The sequence below is a fragment of the Somniosus microcephalus genome, chromosome 3 (genome assembly GCF_052327205.1).
Source record: "Somniosus microcephalus isolate GS21.2 chromosome 3, FLI_Smic_1.0, whole genome shotgun sequence".
Lineage (NCBI taxonomy): Eukaryota > Metazoa > Chordata > Chondrichthyes > Squaliformes > Somniosidae > Somniosus > Somniosus microcephalus.
This window is the reverse complement of record NC_140989.1, coordinates 5597364-5618266: the sequence shown is the minus strand read 5'-3', so window position 1 is coordinate 5618266 and position 20903 is coordinate 5597364. Positions and strand designations below refer to the sequence as shown.

The 20903-nt window shown below is 48.9% G+C and overlaps 1 protein-coding gene across 1 annotated transcript in view; it reads right to left on the bottom strand.

Annotated features, from left to right (window-relative positions):
• LOC147120805 (adenylate cyclase type 8-like) overlaps positions 1-20903 on the bottom strand; it is a 409028-nt gene that overhangs the window by 65342 nt on the left and 322783 nt on the right. The window contains exon 10 of the mRNA XM_085977138.1: positions 5701-5847. Coding sequence (XP_085833264.1) covers positions 5701-5847 — 147 coding nt within the window. The remainder of the gene's footprint in view (positions 1-5700; positions 5848-20903) is intronic.

Genomic DNA, 20903 nt, shown 5'->3' with positions numbered 1-20903 from the left:
CCTTTTTCTCAAGGACCCTCCAGGGCCCCGAGATTCGACACTCCTCTGTCGAAAAGGAGGCCCAGGCCATTGTGGAAGCTGTGCGACATTGGAGGCATTACCTGGCCGGAAAACAATTTACCCTGCTCACTGACCAGCGTTCAGTAGCTTTTATGTTTAATAATAAGCAGAGGGGCAAAATCAAGAACGACAAGATCTTGAGGTGGAGAATCGAACTCTCCACCTACAATTACGATATCTTGTACCGGCCCGGGAAACTCAATGAGCCCCCAGATGCCCTATCACGTGGTACATGCGCCAATGCGCAGGTCGATAGACTGAAGACCCTCCACAATGACCTCTGCCACCCGGGGGTCACCAGGTTTTTTCACTTCATCAAATCCCGTAACCTGCCCTACTCCATCGAGGAGGTCAGGACCATGACCAGGAACTGCCAAATCTGTGCCGAGTGCAAACCGCATTTTTATAGGCCAGACAGAGCAAGCCTGATCAAAGCCACGCGCCCCTTTGAACGGCTGAGCGTCGATTTTAAAGGGCCCCTCCCCTCCTCCGACCGCAATGTGTACTTCCTCAACATAATTGATGAGTACTCCCGTTTCCCGTTTGCCATCCCTTGCTCAGACATGACCAGTACCACGGTCATTAAATGTCTGAATGACCTCTTCGCCTTGTTCGGTTTCCCTAGCTATATTCATAGCGACAGGGGCTCATCCTTTATGAGCGACGAACTCCGGCAGTACCTGCTCTCGAGAGGTATCGCTACAAGCAGGACCACCAGCTACAACCCCCGGGGGAATGGCCAGGTGGAAAGGGAGAATGCGACGGTCTGGAAGGCAGTCCTTTTAAACTTGAAATCTAAGGGCCTTCCGACCTCTCGCTGGCAGGAAGTCCTCCCTGCAGCGCTCCATTCCATTCGGTCACTGCTCTGTACAGCCACCAATGCTTCCCCTCATGAGAGAATGTTCTCCTTCCCCAGGAAGTCCACATCGGGGATCTCGTTACTGACATGGCTGACTTCTCCAGGACCCGTCCTACTGCGGAAGCACGTGAGGTCCCATAAGACGGACCCCCTGGTCGAGAGGGTGAGCCTCCTCCATGCCAACCCTCAGTATGCTTACGTGGTGTACCCGGACGGGCGGGAGGACACAGTCTCCATACGAGACCTCGCACCTTCGGGTGCTCCCGAAACACCTCCCTCGCCATCCACCACTACCCATGCCTACCCCCAGTATGCTTACGTAGCGTACCCGGACAGGCAGGAGGACACAGCCCCCACACGAGATCTCGCACCTTTGGGTGCCCCTGAAACACTACTATTGCCATCCACCACTACCCACAACCCAACCCCGCTAGACGGCATGCCGCAGCCCCAGGACCCGTCATTGACCACCCAACCACTCAATGAGACGCCAGACTCAACGTTGGATGCTGCACCATCACCGCCGCCACCGCGACGATCAGGACGGCATACAAGGCCACCTGATAGACTTACTTACACGAACCTTTAGTACACTTCACCCCGCCGGACTCAATTTTAAACAAGGGGTGAATGTGGTAAACCACTGTTGGTGTTGTTGTTATTACACACTGTTGTACCTATGCATGCCTCAACATGTCTCGGCTGGCTCCACCCACACGGGCCCAGGTATAAAGGTGATTGACCTGCAGCCCCCTGCCTTTCTTGGAACCCAGTCAACCACAAGAGGCATGCTCTGTTCTTTGCTAATAAAAGCCTTTAGTTACTCTCTTAACTCTCAGTCTTTTATGAGTAATTGATAGCGCATCAATACTCCATCTGCCACCTTACTGCCCACAATACTCCATCTGCCACCTTACTGCCCACTCACTCAGTCTATCTATATCCCTTTGCAGACTCTGTGTTCTCCTCACAGCTTACTGTCCCACCTAGCTTTGTATCATCAGCAAACTTGGATACATTACACTCGGTCCCTTCATTGAGGTCATTGATGTAGATTGTGAATCGCTGAGGCCCCAACACTGATCCTTGCGGCACCCCACTAGTTACAGCCTGCCAACCTGAAAAAGATCCGTTTATCCCTACTCTCTGTTTTCTGTCCATTAACCAATCCTCTATCGATGCTGCTATATTACCCCCAACCCCATGAGCCCTAATCTTGTGTAATAACCTTTTATGTGGCACCTTATCGAAAGCGTTTTGGATTTTTGAGGAGAAGGGTGATGATGGCAGATGTGAAGGGGAGGGAGACAGTACCTGAGGTGAAGGAAACATTTACAATGTCAGTTAGCCTGGGGGCCAGGAAGGGAAGTTGGGTGGACAGCAGTTTAGTGGAATTTGGTTGAGGGAGCAGGAGGTGGGTCTCATTGACAAGTTGAGCTTGGAGAGAGCCTGAGGGGAAATAGGCGCCACTAACGCCTCCCGTGAAATTCAGCGGGAGGTTAGCGGCGGCAGTAGGTGGTAATGCCCAGCGGCGCTGCACCTCCGGCGATGGCATCATTACCGTGCGCAGCGCCCCACTCGCACCCCGGCCAAAAACCATGTCCGACAGGGTCAGGGTGCCGTGTTTGTGGCTGGGGCGGCGATAATTAAAGGGCAGGTGCCGGGCGGACATTTTTTTTTGGGCCACCAGCCAGCACCTGCCCTCTCTGCTCCTCTTGTCGGGTGCCGGCCGCGATCTGTCAGCCCGGCGCTCCTCTTGAGCACCGGGCTCTTTTGCCGGCACCCCTCCCCCCTCCCCGGTGGTCCAGCAGGGCCCCGGAGCGCACTGCACTAGGCTCCTCGCCTTTAATCAGGGGAGGGAGGCCTGCAGTACCGTGGCGCTATGTGCCAGCACGTGTGGCGCTGCTGCACGTAGCGCCGCGAGATTCAATGTGAGCGCCCCAAGAGGGAGGGGAACGCTTCCAGTAGCCCCGCCTCCTGCTTGGGGTGCTACCCTTCAATTTCGGGTGCGTGGGGCGCTAACGCCGAAGTTATTGCCGCAAAGCGGGCGCGAGCCAATTTTTGCCCCATAGGTTTAGATTAGCTATGGAAAAGGACAGGGTGCAATCTAGAGTAAAAATACTTAATTGAGGGAATGCAATGGATGTTGTCTACATGGATTTTCGGAAGGCGTTTGACAAAGTACCACATAGAAGGCTGGTTAACAAAATTGAGGCTCATGGAATAGGTGGGTCAGTGGCAGCTTGGATAAGGAATTGGCTTAAGGACAGAAAACAGCGAGTTGTGGTAAATGGCTGTTTTTCAGACTGGAGGATGGTAGACATTGGTGTTCCCCAAGGGTCAGTGCTGGGGCCATTGCTTTTTTTGATATATATAAATGACCTGGATATTGGAATACAAAGTAGAATTTCTAAATTTGCCGATGACACCAAACTTGGGGGTGTGGCAAACAGTGAGGATGATATCAATCAACTGCAACAGGTCATAGAAAGGCTAGCAGAATGGCCAGACAAGTGGCGGATGGAATTTAATACAGAGAAGTGTGAGGTGATGCATTTTGGCAGAAGGAACAGGGAGAGGCAATATACACTTAATGGCACAGTTTTACAGAGTGTGCAGGGACAGAGGGACCTGGGAGTTAATGTGCATAGGTCCCTGAAGGTGGCAGGACATATTGAGAGAGTGGTTAACAAAGCATATGGGATCTTGGGCTTCATAAATAGAGGTATTGAGTACAAAAGTAGATAAGTTGTACTGAACCTTTATAAAGCGCTGATTAGGCCACAACTGGAGTATTGCATTCAGTTCTGGTCACCACACTTTAGGAAGGATGTGAAGGCCCTTGAAAGGGTGCAGAGGAGATTTACCAGAATGGTTCCGGGGATGGGGGATTTTAGCTACAAGGACAGGTTGGAGAAGCTGGATTTGTTTTCATTGTAGCAAAGGAGGTTGAGGGGAGATTCGATAGAGGTGTACAAGATTATGACGGGTTTGGATAGGCTAGGCGGGGAAAGGCTGTTCCCACTAGTTGATGGTACAAGGACTAGGGGACACAGATTTAAGGTTCTGAGCAAGAGATACAGGGGGGATGTGAGGAAAAACTTTTTTACGCAGCGAGTGGTGAGGACCTGGAACTCGCTGCCGATGGAAGTGGTGGAAGCGGAGACACTCAATGTTTTCAAGGGGAGACTGGATAGGCACTTGAGGGAAATAAACTTGCAGGGCTACGGGGATAGAGCGGGGGAATGGGACTGACTGGATTGCTCTACAGAGAGCCGGCACGGACTCGATGGGCCGAATGGCCTCCTTCTGTGCCATTATGACTCTATGGGGGAAAAATTCGGTAGCTTTGCGTCTCCCGTTAGCGCCCTAAGAGCATGGTAACGGGGCGCAAAGCAACTAGCGCCCAGGCACGGTGCCATCAATGTCTCCCGCGAAATTCAGCGGGAGGTTAGCGGTGGCGGTAACCATTAATGCCCCACGGTGCTGCGCTGTCAGTCATGGTGTCATCACCACGTGCAGCGCCCCACTCGCACCCCGGCCGTCACCTTCGGGAGCGCCCCCTGACGTACCGCCGGACGCTATGTCCGACAGGGTCAAGGGGGCCTGCCCGCGGCCAGGGGGGGGGCGCTAATTAAAGGTGAGGTGCCGGGAGGCCATTTTTGTTGCTGGCCGCTTGCCAGCACCTGCCTCCGCTGCTATCCCTGGTCCGCTGAGCACCCCCCGCGGAGTGCCGGCTGCGCTCCGGGAGCCCGGCACTTCTCTTGAATGCTGGGTTCTTTTGCCGGCAGGCCTGATCCCCGGGGGCCCAGCTGGGCCCCGAGTCGCGCTGCACTAGGCCCCTCCACTTTAAGAAGGGGCGGAAGCCCTGCAGTACCGCGGCACATAGCGCCGCGATATTCTGTCGCAGCGCCCCAAGAGGGAGGTGGGGTGCTTCCAGTAGTGCCCCGGCAAAGTTAGTGCCCCAAAGGGGCCATGACGCAAGGTTTCCCTCTTTGGCTCTATGATTTCATTGGGGACAGTAAATACTACTGGGGTTAGAATCAGAGCATCATAGAATGGTGACAGCACAGAAGGCAGCCATTCGGCCCGTCGAGCCCGTGCCGGCTCTCTGCAAGAGCGCTTCACATAGTCTCACTCACCCGCCATTTCCCCAATAAACTTGCAAATCTTTTACCTTCAGGTACTTATTCCAGACACCTGTGTGAACACTGAGAATGAAAAGTACCAGGTACAGGAGCGACACCTGTGTGAACACTGAGAATGAAAAGTACCAGGTACAGGAGCGACACCTGTGTGAACATTGAGAATGAAAAGTACCAGGTACAGGAGCGACACCTGTGTGAACATTGAGAATGAAAAGTACCAGGTACAGGAGCGACACCTGTGTGAACATTGAGAATGAAAAGTACCAGGTACAGGAGCGACACCTGTGTGAACACTGAGAATGAAAAGTACCAGGTACAGGAGCGACACCTGTGTGAACACTGAGAATGAAAAGTACCAGGTACAGGAGCGACACCTGTGTGAACACTGAGAATGAAAAGTACCAGGTACAGGAGCGACACCTGTGTGAACATTGAGAATGAAAAGTACCAGGTACAGGAGCGACACCTGTGTGAACACTGAGAATGAAAAGTACCAGGTACAGGAGCGACACCTGTGTGAACACTGAGAATGAAAAGTACCAGGTACAGGAGCGACACCTGTGTGAACACTGGGGCCTGCCATGGGTGAGAATATCAGTCACTATCACATTGGACGCTAGCTAGGATACCTACGTCATCAAAGTCAGCAATGATCTCATTGAGCAGCTGCAGACACACCATTCCCTGTTGATTGTTCTCAGCCTGCGAGTAAAAAGCGGAAAATTCTGGGATCGACGCAAACAGCACTCCGACATTCTCATGCGATTCGCAATAGAGATCCTGGAAACAGGACAAAAAGAGCAGGAAAATCACGTTAAATTTGTCATCAGATTGTAGGAATGCGTGAATTCCTGACGAAATTACTAAGAGCGAAGCAATCAGCTAATCAAAACGATGTTTAATGCAAACTGGTGGAAGTAACATTCAAAAACACAAGAGAACTCTCAAACAGGTCTTTGCATAAACCTGGCTCCACGAGGACTGAGAGGGGAGGCTCCTCAGTCTGACATCATGACGTCATCACGTTTCACGCCGTTGGGAACATCGCGTAACCCACGTGATGACGTCATCGCGCTTGGTCTTAACCCTTTAGAGACCGCGCCGTTAACATGCAGCAAACGAATACAGGCTTTGTTACAGGCAATTATGTACAACAATATAAGAACCCATTGGTGGCTCTGCCTCAAGATCAAAATTATCACCAATATCATCAGAGGACTCCCGTACGCATCAACAGAGAGCGAGACTAGCATCATCACACAGCGAGATTAGCATCAACAGAGAGCAAGGTTAGCATCAACACAGAGCGAGATTACCATCAACACAGAGCGAGGTTAGCATCAACACACAGCGAGAGTGGCATCAACACACAGCGAGATCAGCATCAACACAGAGCAAGATTAGCATCAACACAGAGCGAGATTAGCATCAACACACAGCGAGATTAGCATCAACACAGAGCGGGATTAGCATCAACACAGAGCGAGATTAGCATCAACACACAGCGAGATTAGCATCAACACAGAGCGGGATTAGCATCAACACAGAGCGAGGTTAGCATCAACACACAGCGAGATTAGCATCAACACACGGTGAGATTAGCATCAACACAGAGCGAGATTAGCATCAACACACAGCGAGATTAGCATCAACACACAGCGAGATTAGCATCAACACAGCGAGATTAGCATCAACACAGCGAGATTAGCATCAACACACAGCGAGGTTAGCATCACCACAGAGCGAGATTAGCATCAACACACAGCGAGATTAACATCAACACAGAGCAAGATTAGTATCAACACACAGCGAGATTAGCATCAACACAGAGCGAGATTAGCATCAACACACAGCGAGATTAGCATCAACACAGAGCAAGATTAGCATCAACACAGAGCGAGGTTAGCATCACCACAGAGCGAGATTGGCATCAACACACAGTGAGAGTGGCATCAATACACAGTGAGAGTGGCATCAATACACAGCGAGATTAGCATCAACACAGAGCGAGATTAGCATCAACACACAGCGAGGTTAGCATCAACACACGGCGAGATTAGCATCAACACACAGCGAGATTAGCATCAACACAGAGCGAGATTAGCATCAACACAGAGCGAGATTAGCATCAACACAGAGCGAGATTAGCATCAACACAGAGCGAGATTAGCATCAACACAGCGAGATTAGCATCAACACAGAGCGAGATTAGCATCAACACAGAGCGAGATTAGCATCAAAACAGAGCGAGATTAGCATCAACACGGGGCGAGATTAGCATCAACACAGAGCGAGATTAGCATCAACACAGAGCGAGATTAGCATCAACACGGGGCGAGATTAGCATCAACACAGAGCGAGATTAGCATCAACACAGAGCGAGATTAGCATCAACACAGAGCGAGATTAGCATCAACACAGAGCGAGATTAGCATCAACACACAGCGAGATTAGCATCAACACAGAGCGAGATTAGCATCAACACACGGCGAGATTAGCATCAACACAGAGCGAGATTAGCATCAACACAGAGCGAGATTAGCATCAACACAGAGCGAGATTAGCATCAACACTGAGCGAGATTAGCATCAACACAGAGCGAGATTAGCATCAACACAGCGAGATTAGCATCAACACAGAGCGAGATTAGCATCAACACAGAGCGAGATTAGCATCAACACAGAGCGAGATTAGCATCAACACAGCGAGATTAGCATCAACACAGAGCGAGATTAGCATCAACACAGAGCGAGATTAGCATCAACACAGAGCGAGATTAGCATCAACACAGAGCGAGATTAGCATCAACACAGAGCGAGATTAGCATCAACACAGAGCGAGATTAGCATCAACACAGAGCGAGATTAGCATCAACACAGAGCGAGATTAGCATCAACACAGAGTGAGATTAGCATCAACACACGGCGAGATTAGCATCAACACAGAGCGAGATTAGCATCAACACACGGCGAGATTAGCATCAACACAGAGCGAGATTAGCATCAACACACGGCGAGATTAGCATCAACACACGGCGAGATTAGCATCAACACAGAGCGAGATTAGCATCAACACAGCGAGATTAGCATCAACACAGAGCGAGATTAGCATCAACACAGAGCGAGATTAGCATCAACACAGAGCGAGATTAGCATCAACACAGAGCGAGATTAGCATCAACACACAGCGAGATTAGCATCAACACAGAGTGAGATTAGCATCAACACAGAGCGAGATTAGCATCAACACACAGCGAGATTAGCATCAACACACGGCGAGATTAGCATCAACACAGAGCGAGATTAGCATCAACACAGAGCGAGATTAGCATCAACACAGAGCGAGATTAGCATCAACACACAGCGAGATTAGCATCAAAACAGAGCGAGATTAGCATCAACACAGAGCGAGATTAGCATCAACACAGAGCGAGATTAGCATCAACACACAGCGAGATTAGCATCAACACAGAGCGAGATTAGCATCAACACACAGCGAGATTAGCATCAACACAGAGTGAGATTAGCATCAACACAGAGCGAGATTAGCATCAACACACAGCGAGATTAGCATCAACACACGGCGAGATTAGCATCAACACAGAGCGAGATTAGCATCAACACAGAGCGAGATTAGCATCAACACAGAGCGAGATTAGCATCAACACACAGCGAGATTAGCATCAACACACAGCGAGATTAGCATCAACACAGAGCGAGATTAGCATCAACACACAGCGAGATTAGCATCAACACAGAGCGAGATTAGCATCAACACACAGCGAGATTAGCATCAACACAGAGCGAGATTAGCATCAACACAGAGCGAGATTAGCATCAACACAGCGAGATTAGCATCAACACAGAGCGAGATTAGCATCAACACAGAGCGAGATTAGCATCAACACAGAGCGAGATTAGCATCAACACAGAGTGAGATTAGCATCAACACACAGCGAGATTAGCATCAACACAGAGCGAGATTAGCATCAACACAGAGCGAGATTAGCATCAACACAGAGCGAGATTAGCATCAACACAGAGCGAGATTAGCATCAACACACAGCGAGATTAGCATCAACACACGGCGAGATTAGCATCAACACAGAGCGAGATTAGCATCAACACAGAGCGAGATTAGCATCAACACAGAGCGAGATTAGCATCAACACACAGTGAGATTAGCATCAACACACAGCGAGATTAGCATCAACACAGAGCGAGATTAGCATCAACACAGCGAGATTAGCATCAACACTGAGCGAGATTAGCATCAACACAGAGCGAGATTAGCATCAACACAGAGCGAGATTAGCATCAACACGGAGCGAGATTAGCATCAACACAGCGAGATTAGCATCAACACTGAGCGAGATTAGCATCAACACAGAGCGAGATTAGCATCAACACACAGCGAGATTAGCATCAACACAGGGCGAGATTAGCATCAACACACGGGGAGATTAGCATCAACACAGCGAGATTAGCATCAACACAGAGCGAGATTGGCATCAACACAGAGCGAGATTAGCATCAACACAGAGTGAGATTAGCATCAACACAGGGCGAGATTAGCATCAACACACGGGAGATTAGCATCAACACAGCGAGATTAGCATCAACACAGAGCGAGATTGGCATCAACACAGAGCGAGATTAGCATCAACACACAGCGAGATTAGCATCAACACACAGCGAGATTAGCATCAACACAGAGCGAGATTGGCATCAACACAGAGTGAGATTAGCATCAACACAGAGCGAGATTAGCATCAACACAGAGCGAGATTAGCATCAACACAGAGCGAGATTAGCATCAACACAGAGCGAGATTAGCATCAACACAGAGCGAGATTAGCATCAACACAGAGCGAGATTGGCATCAACACAGAGCGAGATTAGCATCAACACAGAGTGAGATTAGCATCAACACAGAGCAAGATTAGCATCAACACAGAGCGAGATTAGCATCAACACAGAGCGAGATTAGCATCAACACAGAGCGAGATTAGCATCAACACACAGCGAGATTAGCATCAACACAGTGAGATTAGCATCAACACAGAGCGAGATTAGCATCAACACAGCGAGATTAGCATCAACACAGAGCGAGATTAGCATCAACACAGAACGAGATTAGCATCAACACAGAGCGAGATTAGCATCAACACAGCGAGATTAGCATCAACACAGAGCGAGATTAGCATCAACACAGCGAGATTAGCATCAACACAGAGCGAGATTAGCATCAACACAGAGCGAGATTAGCATCAACACAGAGCGAGATTAGCATCAACACAGAGTGAGATTAGCATCAACACAGAGCGAGATTAGCATCAACACAGAGCAAGATTAGCATCAACACAGCGAGATTAGCATCAACACAGAGCGAGATTAGCAGCAACACAGAGCGAGATTAGCATCAACACAGAGCGAGATTAGCATCAACACAGAGCGAGATTAGCATCAACACAGCGAGATTAGCATCAACACAGAGCGAGATTAGCATCAACACAGCGAGATTAGCATCAACACAGAGCGAGATTAGCATCAACACAGAGCGAGATTAGCATCAACACAGAGCGAGATTAGCATCAACACAGAGCGAGATTAGCATCAACAGAGATCGAGATTAGCATCAACACAGCGAGATTAGCATCAACACAGAGCGAGATTAGCATCAACACAGAGCGAGATTAGCATCAACACAGAGCGAGATTAGCATCAACACAGAGCGAGATTAGCATCAACACAGCGAGATTAGCATCAACACAGAGCGAGATTAGCATCAACACAGAGCGAGATTAGCATCAACACAGAGCGAGATTAGCATCAACACAGAGCGAGATTAGCATCAACACAGAGCGAGATTAGCATCAACACAGAGCGAGATTAGCATCAACACAGCGAGATTAGCATCAACACAGAGCGAGATTAGCATCAATACAGAGCGAGATTAGCATCAACACAGAGCGAGATTAGCATCAACACACAGCGAGATTAGCATCAACACAGAGCGAGATTAGCATCAACACAGAGCGAGATTAGCATCAACACAGAGCGAGATTAGCATCAACACAGAGCGAGATTAGCATCAACACAGAGTGAGATTAGCATCAACACACGGCGAGATTAGCATCAACACAGAGCGAGATTAGCATCAACACACGGCGAGATTAGCATCAACACAGAGCGAGATTAGCATCAACACACGGCGAGATTAGCATCAACACACGGCGAGATTAGCATCAACACAGAGCGAGATTAGCATCAACACAGCGAGATTAGCATCAACACAGAGCGAGATTAGCATCAACACAGAGCGAGATTAGCATCAACACAGAGCGAGATTAGCATCAACACAGAGCGAGATTAGCATCAACACACAGCGAGATTAGCATCAACACAGAGTGAGATTAGCATCAACACAGAGCGAGATTAGCATCAACACACAGCGAGATTAGCATCAACACACGGCGAGATTAGCATCAACACAGAGCGAGATTAGCATCAACACAGAGCGAGATTAGCATCAACACAGAGCGAGATTAGCATCAACACACAGCGAGATTAGCATCAAAACAGAGCGAGATTAGCATCAACACAGAGCGAGATTAGCATCAACACAGAGCGAGATTAGCATCAACACACAGCGAGATTAGCATCAACACAGAGCGAGATTAGCATCAACACACAGCGAGATTAGCATCAACACAGAGTGAGATTAGCATCAACACAGAGCGAGATTAGCATCAACACACAGCGAGATTAGCATCAACACACGGCGAGATTAGCATCAACACAGAGCGAGATTAGCATCAACACAGAGCGAGATTAGCATCAACACAGAGCGAGATTAGCATCAACACACAGCGAGATTAGCATCAACACACAGCGAGATTAGCATCAACACAGAGCGAGATTAGCATCAACACACAGCGAGATTAGCATCAACACAGAGCGAGATTAGCATCAACACACAGCGAGATTAGCATCAACACAGAGCGAGATTAGCATCAACACAGAGCGAGATTAGCATCAACACAGCGAGATTAGCATCAACACAGAGCGAGATTAGCATCAACACAGAGCGAGATTAGCATCAACACAGAGCGAGATTAGCATCAACACAGAGTGAGATTAGCATCAACACACAGCGAGATTAGCATCAACACAGAGCGAGATTAGCATCAACACAGAGCGAGATTAGCATCAACACAGAGCGAGATTAGCATCAACACAGAGCGAGATTAGCATCAACACACAGCGAGATTAGCATCAACACACGGCGAGATTAGCATCAACACAGAGCGAGATTAGCATCAACACAGAGCGAGATTAGCATCAACACAGAGCGAGATTAGCATCAACACACAGTGAGATTAGCATCAACACACAGCGAGATTAGCATCAACACAGAGCGAGATTAGCATCAACACAGCGAGATTAGCATCAACACTGAGCGAGATTAGCATCAACACAGAGCGAGATTAGCATCAACACAGAGCGAGATTAGCATCAACACGGAGCGAGATTAGCATCAACACAGCGAGATTAGCATCAACACTGAGCGAGATTAGCATCAACACAGAGCGAGATTAGCATCAACACACAGCGAGATTAGCATCAACACAGGGCGAGATTAGCATCAACACACGGGGAGATTAGCATCAACACAGCGAGATTAGCATCAACACAGAGCGAGATTGGCATCAACACAGAGCGAGATTAGCATCAACACAGAGTGAGATTAGCATCAACACAGGGCGAGATTAGCATCAACACACGGGGAGATTAGCATCAACACAGCGAGATTAGCATCAACACAGAGCGAGATTGGCATCAACACAGAGCGAGATTAGCATCAACACACAGCGAGATTAGCATCAACACACAGCGAGATTAGCATCAACACAGAGCGAGATTGGCATCAACACAGAGTGAGATTAGCATCAACACAGAGCGAGATTAGCATCAACACAGAGCGAGATTAGCATCAACACAGAGCGAGATTAGCATCAACACAGAGCGAGATTAGCATCAACACAGAGCGAGATTAGCATCAACACAGAGCGAGATTGGCATCAACACAGAGCGAGATTAGCATCAACACAGAGTGAGATTAGCATCAACACAGAGCAAGATTAGCATCAACACAGAGCGAGATTAGCATCAACACAGAGCGAGATTAGCATCAACACAGAGCGAGATTAGCATCAACACACAGCGAGATTAGCATCAACACAGTGAGATTAGCATCAACACAGAGCGAGATTAGCATCAACACAGCGAGATTAGCATCAACACAGAGCGAGATTAGCATCAACACAGAACGAGATTAGCATCAACACAGAGCGAGATTAGCATCAACACAGCGAGATTAGCATCAACACAGAGCGAGATTAGCATCAACACAGCGAGATTAGCATCAACACAGAGCGAGATTAGCATCAACACAGAGCGAGATTAGCATCAACACAGAGCGAGATTAGCATCAACACAGAGTGAGATTAGCATCAACACAGAGCGAGATTAGCATCAACACAGAGCAAGATTAGCATCAACACAGCGAGATTAGCATCAACACAGAGCGAGATTAGCAGCAACACAGAGCGAGATTAGCATCAACACAGAGCGAGATTAGCATCAACACAGAGCGAGATTAGCATCAACACAGCGAGATTAGCATCAACACAGAGCGAGATTAGCATCAACACAGCGAGATTAGCATCAACACAGAGCGAGATTAGCATCAACACAGAGCGAGATTAGCATCAACACAGAGCGAGATTAGCATCAACACAGAGCGAGATTAGCATCAACAGAGATCGAGATTAGCATCAACACAGCGAGATTAGCATCAACACAGAGCGAGATTAGCATCAACACAGAGCGAGATTAGCATCAACACAGAGCGAGATTAGCATCAACACAGAGCGAGATTAGCATCAACACAGAGCGAGATTAGCATCAACACAGAGCGAGATTAGCATCAACACAGAGCGAGATTAGCATCAACACAGCGAGATTAGCATCAACACAGAGCGAGATTAGCATCAATACAGAGCGAGATTAGCATCAACACAGAGCGAGATTAGCATCAACACAGAGCGAGATTAGCATCAACACAGAGCGAGATTAGCATCAACACAGAGCGAGATTAGCATCAACACAGCGAGATTAGCATCAACACAGAGCGAGATTAGCATCAATACAGAGCGAGATTAGCATCAACACAGAGCGAGATTAGCATCAACACAGCGAGATTAGCATCAACACAGAGCGAGATTAGCATCAACACAGCGAGATTAGCATCAACACAGAGCGAGATTAGCATCAACACAGAGCGAGATTAGCATCAACACAGAGCGAGATTAGCATCAACACAGAGCGAGATTAGCATCAACACAGAGCGAGATTAGCATCAACACAGCGAGATTAGCATCAACACAGAGCGAGATTAGCATCAACACTGAGCGAGATTAGCATCAACACAGAGCGAGATTAGCATCAACACAGCGAGATTAGCATCAACACAGAGCGAGATTAGCATCAACACACAGCGAGATTAGCATCAACACAGAGCGAGATTAGCATCAACACTGAGCGAGATTAGCATCATAACAGAGCGAGATTAGCATCAACACAGAGCGAGATTAGCATCAACACAGAGCGAGATTAGCATCAACACTGAGCGAGATTAGCATCAACACAGAGCGAGATTAGCATCAACACACAGCGAGATTAGCATCAACACAGAGCGAGATTACCATCAACACAGAGCGAGATTAGCATCAACACACAGCGAGATTTGCATCAACACACAGCGAGATTAGCATCAACACACAGAGCGAGATTAGCATCAACACAGCGAGATTAGCATCAACACTGAGCGAGATTAGCATCAACACACAGAGCGAGATTAGCATCAACACAGCGAGATTAGCATCAACACTGAGCGAGATTAGCATCAACACAGAGCGAGATTAGCATCAACACAGAGCGAGATTAGCATCAACACACAGCGAGATTAGCATCAACACACAGAGCGAGATTAGCATCAACACACAGAGCGAGTTTAGCATCAACACAGCGAGATTAGCATCAACACTGAGCGAGATTAGCATCAACACAGAGCGAGATTAGCATCAACACAGAGCGAGATTAGCATCAACACACAGCGAGATTAGCATCAACACAGCGAGATTAGCATCAACATTGAGCGAGATTAGCATCAACACAGAGCGAGATTAGCATCAACACAGCGAGATTAGCATCAACACAGAGCGAGATTAGCATCAACACAGAGCGAGATTAGCATCAACACACAGCGAGATTAGCATCAACACAGAGCGAGATTAGCATCAACACACAGCGAGATTAGCATCAACACAGAGCGAGATTAGCATCAACACAGCGAGATTAGCATCAACACAGAGTGAGATTAGCATCAACACAGAGCGAGATTAGCATCAACACAGAGCGAGATTAGCATCAACACAGAGCGAGATTAGCATCAACACAGGGCGAGATTAGCATCAACACAGAGCGAGATTAGCATCAACACAGAGCGAGATTAGCATCAACACAGAGCGAGATTAGCATCAACACAGAGTGAGATTAGCATCAACACAGAGCGAGATTAGCATCAACACAGAGTGAGATTACCATCAACACAGTGCGAGATTAGCATCAACACAGCGAGATTAGCATTAACACGGAGCGAGATTAGCATCAACACAGAGCGAGATTTACATCAACACAGAGTGAGATTAGCATCAACACACGGCGAGATTATCATCAACACAGCGAGATTAGCATCAACACAGAGCGAGATTAGCATCAACACAGAGCGAGATTAGCATCATAACAGAGCGAGATTAGTATCAACACACAGCGAGATTAGCATCAACACAGCGAGTTTTGCATCAACACAGCGAGATTAGCATCAACACAGAGCGAGATTAGCATCAACACAGCGAGATTAGCATCAACACAGAGCGAGATTAGCATCAACACAGCGAGATTAGCATCAACACAGAGCGAGATTAGCATCAACACAGCGAGATTAGCATCAACACACAGCGAGATTAGCATCAACACAGAGCGAGATTAGCATCAACACAGTGAGATTAGCATCAACACAGAGCGAGATTAGCATCAACACAGCGAGATTATGATCAATACAGCGAGATTATCATCAACACAGCGAGATTAGCATCAACACAGAGCGAGATTAGCATCAACACAGAGCGAGATTAGCATCAACACAGAGCGAGATTAGCATCAACACAGAGCGAGATTAGCATCAACACACAGCGAGATTAGCATCAACACAGCGAGATTAGCATCAACACAGAGCGAGATTAGCATCAACACACAGCGAGATTAGCATCAACACAGAGCGAGATTAGCATCAACACAGCGAGATTAGCATCATAACAGAGCGAGATTAGTATCATAACAGAGCGAGATTAGTATCAACACACAGCGAGATTAGCATCAACACAGTGAGATTAGCATCAACACACTGCGAGATTAGCATCAACACAGAGCGAGATTAGCATCAACACAGAGCGAGATTAGCATCAACACACAGCGAGATTAGCATCAACACAGAGCGAGATTAGCATCAACACAGCGAGATTAGCATCAACACAGAGCGAGATTAGCATCAACACACAGCGAGATTAGCATCAACACACAGCGAGATTAGCATCAACACAGAGCGAGATTAGCATCAACACAGGTCGAGATTAGCATCAACACAGAGCGAGATTAGCATCAACACAGCGAGATTAGCATCAACACAGAGCGAGATTAGCATCAACACACAGCGAGATTAGCATCAACACAGAGCGAGATTAGCATCAACACACAGCGAGATTAGCATCAACACAGAGCGAGATTAGCATCAACACAGTGAGATTAGCATCAACACAGAGCGAGATTAGCCTCAACACAGCAAGATTATCATCAATACAGCGAGATTATCATCAACACAGTGAGATTAGCATCAACACAGAGCGAGATTGGCATCAACACAGAGCGAGATTAGCATCAACACACAGCGAGATTAGCATCAACACAGAGCGAGATTAGCATCAACACAGAGCGAGATTAGCATCAACACAGAGCGAGATTAGCATCAACACACAGCGAGATTAGCATCAACACAGCGAGATTAGCATCAACACAGAGCGAGATTAGCATCAACACACAGCGAGATTAGCATCAACACAGAGCGAGATTAGCATCAACACAGCGAGATTAGCATCATAACAGAGCGAGATTAGTATCATAACAGAGCGAGATTAGTATCAACACACAGCGAGATTAGCATCAACACAGAGCGAGATTAGCATCAACACAGTGAGATTAGCATCAACACACTGCGAGATTAGCATCAACACAGAGCGAGATTAGCATCAACACAGAGCGAGATTAGCATCAACACAGCGAGATTAGCATCAACATACTGCGAGATTAGCATCAACACAGAGCGAGATTCGCATCAACACAGAGCGAGATTAGCATCAACACAGAGCGAGATTAGCATCAACACACGGCGAGATTAGCATCAACACACAGCGAGATTAGCATCAACACAGAGCGAGATTAGCATCAACACACAGCGAGATTAGCATCAACACACAACGAGATCAGCATCAACACAGAGCAAGATTAGCATCAACACACAGCGAGAGTTGCATCAACACAGAGCGGGGTTAGCAGTAACAAGCAAGCTCAGATTCAACTGGAATATTGCGTCCAATTCTGGGCACCGCACTTTAGGAAGGATGTGAAGGCCTTAGAGAGGGTGCAGGAAAGAATAGGAGAATAATTGCAGGGATGAGGGACGTCAGCTACGGGGATAGACTGGAGAAGCTAAGGTTGTTCTCCTTGGAGCATGGAAGAGTGAGAGGAGATTTGATAGAGGTGTTCAAAATCATGTGGGGTCTAGATGGAGAAAAACTGTTCCCTTTGGCGGAAGGGTCGAGAGCCAGAGGACAGACATTTAAGTTGATTGGCAGAAGAACCAAAGGCGACATGAGGGAAACACTTTTTGCAACGGGAACACCAGGCAAAGGTAGAGCACATGGAGGCCCGTGCCGTCGAAGTGCAACGGGAACACCAGGCAAAGGTAGAGCGCCTGGAGGCTCGGGCCGCCGAAGTGCAACGGGAACATCAGGCAAGGGTAGAGCGCCTGGAATACCAGACCCTTGAAATTAAAACCAGCGCTAGGCGCAAGATGGAGCACTTGGAATACCAGGTCAGAGAGGCGAGGGGCAGCGAGATAAGGCTGCAGGACATGATTTGCGACCTCACCCAAGAATTAAAAGAGCAGGAGGAGAAAGTAAGGGAGGTAAAGGCAGCATACAAGCTAGCCTGCGACCAGGGGTTCGAGGAGGCAGATCACGGGCCCTGTAGGGAGGAGATAGAAAGTTTGGGCATGGCCTTATCGAGGGTGAAGGGCATGGTATGCCTCCTCACCCCAAGGCGGGCCAGTCGGACTTTACCGACAACCCAAACAGAACCGTCCCACAGGCAGCACCCAGGACAAAGTTGGCTAGGGAATCAGAGGTCCCACGACCGCCACCCATAGCTCCGAGCTTTCAGGAGTCCTGGCAGTGAGGGGGTGTGGAGGATGAAGTGGTAGGGGAAGCACAGCAGGCCCCGCTAGATAGGCCGGGACCAGGGCCGGTGTACCCCCTCCGACAACGGAGGTACGGCCCGCCCGTTGATGACGAGGACCCAGGGGCCATCCAAAATCAGTTTGTGGTGCCGCATGGCACCCAACAGCTCAGGGCCATGGTTAGTCACATCCCCAAGCTCACCGAAAAGGGAGACCCCTCTCTGCACTTCAGGGAGATAGAACAGGCAGTGTGTGTTAATGACTGCGATGACGCAGAGCAAGCTAAGATGCTGCTGTTTTCTCTGGGGAGTGATCTCCTCCAGACCCTATCTGATGAATGTAAAAAGGGGCAGAAAGCTTATGAGGATTTGAGGAACGAGATATTGGAGGCCATGGGACTCAATGAAGGTAGTCCGTTCGCCCGGGTGGAAAAAACGGTACAGCTCCCAGGGGGGTCCCCGCAGGCGTTCGCAGACAGGCTGTGGCCAGTCTACCGGAGCGCATGCCCTGGAATACCAGCACGGACATTACTGAACCAAGTCCAATTGACCCACTGGCTCCGTTGTCTAATAACAAACTGCCTGCCCCAAATCCGAGCCCAGGCTGCGGCCTGGTTTGACCCCCGAAACCCCCAGTCCACCGAAGAAACGGTGATCCGCCAGCTCACGGTAGCGTTTAGGAATATGAGGGGTATCGAGACGCCCCAACCCAAGGGAAAAGTCCATGAGGTTAAACCTGGGGGCCAGAATAAGAAAGAGTGGCACCAGGAGGGGAACCGTCCCTCCCAGACTAAGTTAAACTGTTACGGGTGCGGGAAGGACGGCCACTGGCACAAGGATTGTAAAAATCCATGGAAAGACAATAAATTAAAGAACTCCACAGCCCCAGCCCAGAAGGCAGAGACGGAAATTGCTCCCGCTGCGATCGAGTCATTTTTACAGTCCCTACGATCTCTCCTCCTGGCCAGCCAGGGGAAAATAGCAGCCACCACCGGTTTTGTAATCCCATCAGCCCCATGCAACCCACAGCAATGACTAGAGCCAGCGCAGCCTGTCGACCTGTGTCCCCCAGAAAGACACGCACAGGAAGAGACCTCCTGTAAAATGGAGGAATACCTGCGGAGGCTAAGTTAGTTGAGCAGGCTTTAAGGGAGGAGAACGCTAGGTTAACAGCGAGGGCTGGCAGTTTAGAGGGTCAGCTAAGGGTTTTTAAAATGGTTCATGACCAGTGTGAGCTGTTTAAGCCGGAGGCGAAGAAGCAGGCAGCTGGGATTCAACCCGAGGTTAGAAATCTTCAGCCTGCAGTGGGTACGCGCATGCAGGCTGCACATGCAGGCGCAGTCGCGTGCGTCAAGGGAGACGTTCCCCAGCACTTTGTTCAGACCACTCCCCCTCTCTTATGGGATTCCGAGGAGAAGGAGCCCGAATCAGATGGCCCCGAGCCCGAACCAGGTTTTGAAACTGGAGGGGAAGACCCTCAGCCACCGGCAGCCGGTGGCGAGGGGTTGCCCATCCCCAGTTCAGGTTTGGGAGGGGAAGGGACCTGAGGGAGAAGGCCCCCAGCCAGCGAGGACTGTGACCCGAGCCAAGGGTCCGCTCGCCAAGGTAGCCCCACCGGTAGCACTCCCTAGGAGGTCTCCTCGGCCACCCCAGCCCAGAAAAGTATGGTCACCGGCTCTTCAGTTAAAAAGGGCGGCCTCCCATGTCAGGAAGAAGCCGAAAGACAGAGGTCCCCAGCCAGCAGCCATAAGCTGCGAGGGACCAGAAGTGAAGATCAGTGCAGCCACACTGCAGGGAGCAGCCTGCAGCAGCCCAAACAGAGATTAGGCTGGTCGCCCGGAGACGGGCGGCGGTTGTACATAGTTTAGGTAGTATAATTTTAAGTAATGTGTAGAAGGTTAAGTTAGGGTGTTTTAATTGAATTCTATGTAAGGAACCGGTAGTCTATAAGTTTTAAGTATGGAACCGTTCCAGAGTGCTGTCTACGTGAGCCAAGGTCGCGGGACCCGATCACACTTCCCCCGAGCCAGGGAGCGTCCAGGGAACCTGGATAGATGCTTTTATGTTTTTTTCAGAATTTCGAAATGTGCGGAGGCATAACCCTGCTCACCCTGTTCGGGCTGAGCCTCGCGAGAAGGGGCGATGTCGAGAACCATCATATCTTCGGATGCTCGGGGAAGAGAGCGCCCCTAGCACACGACG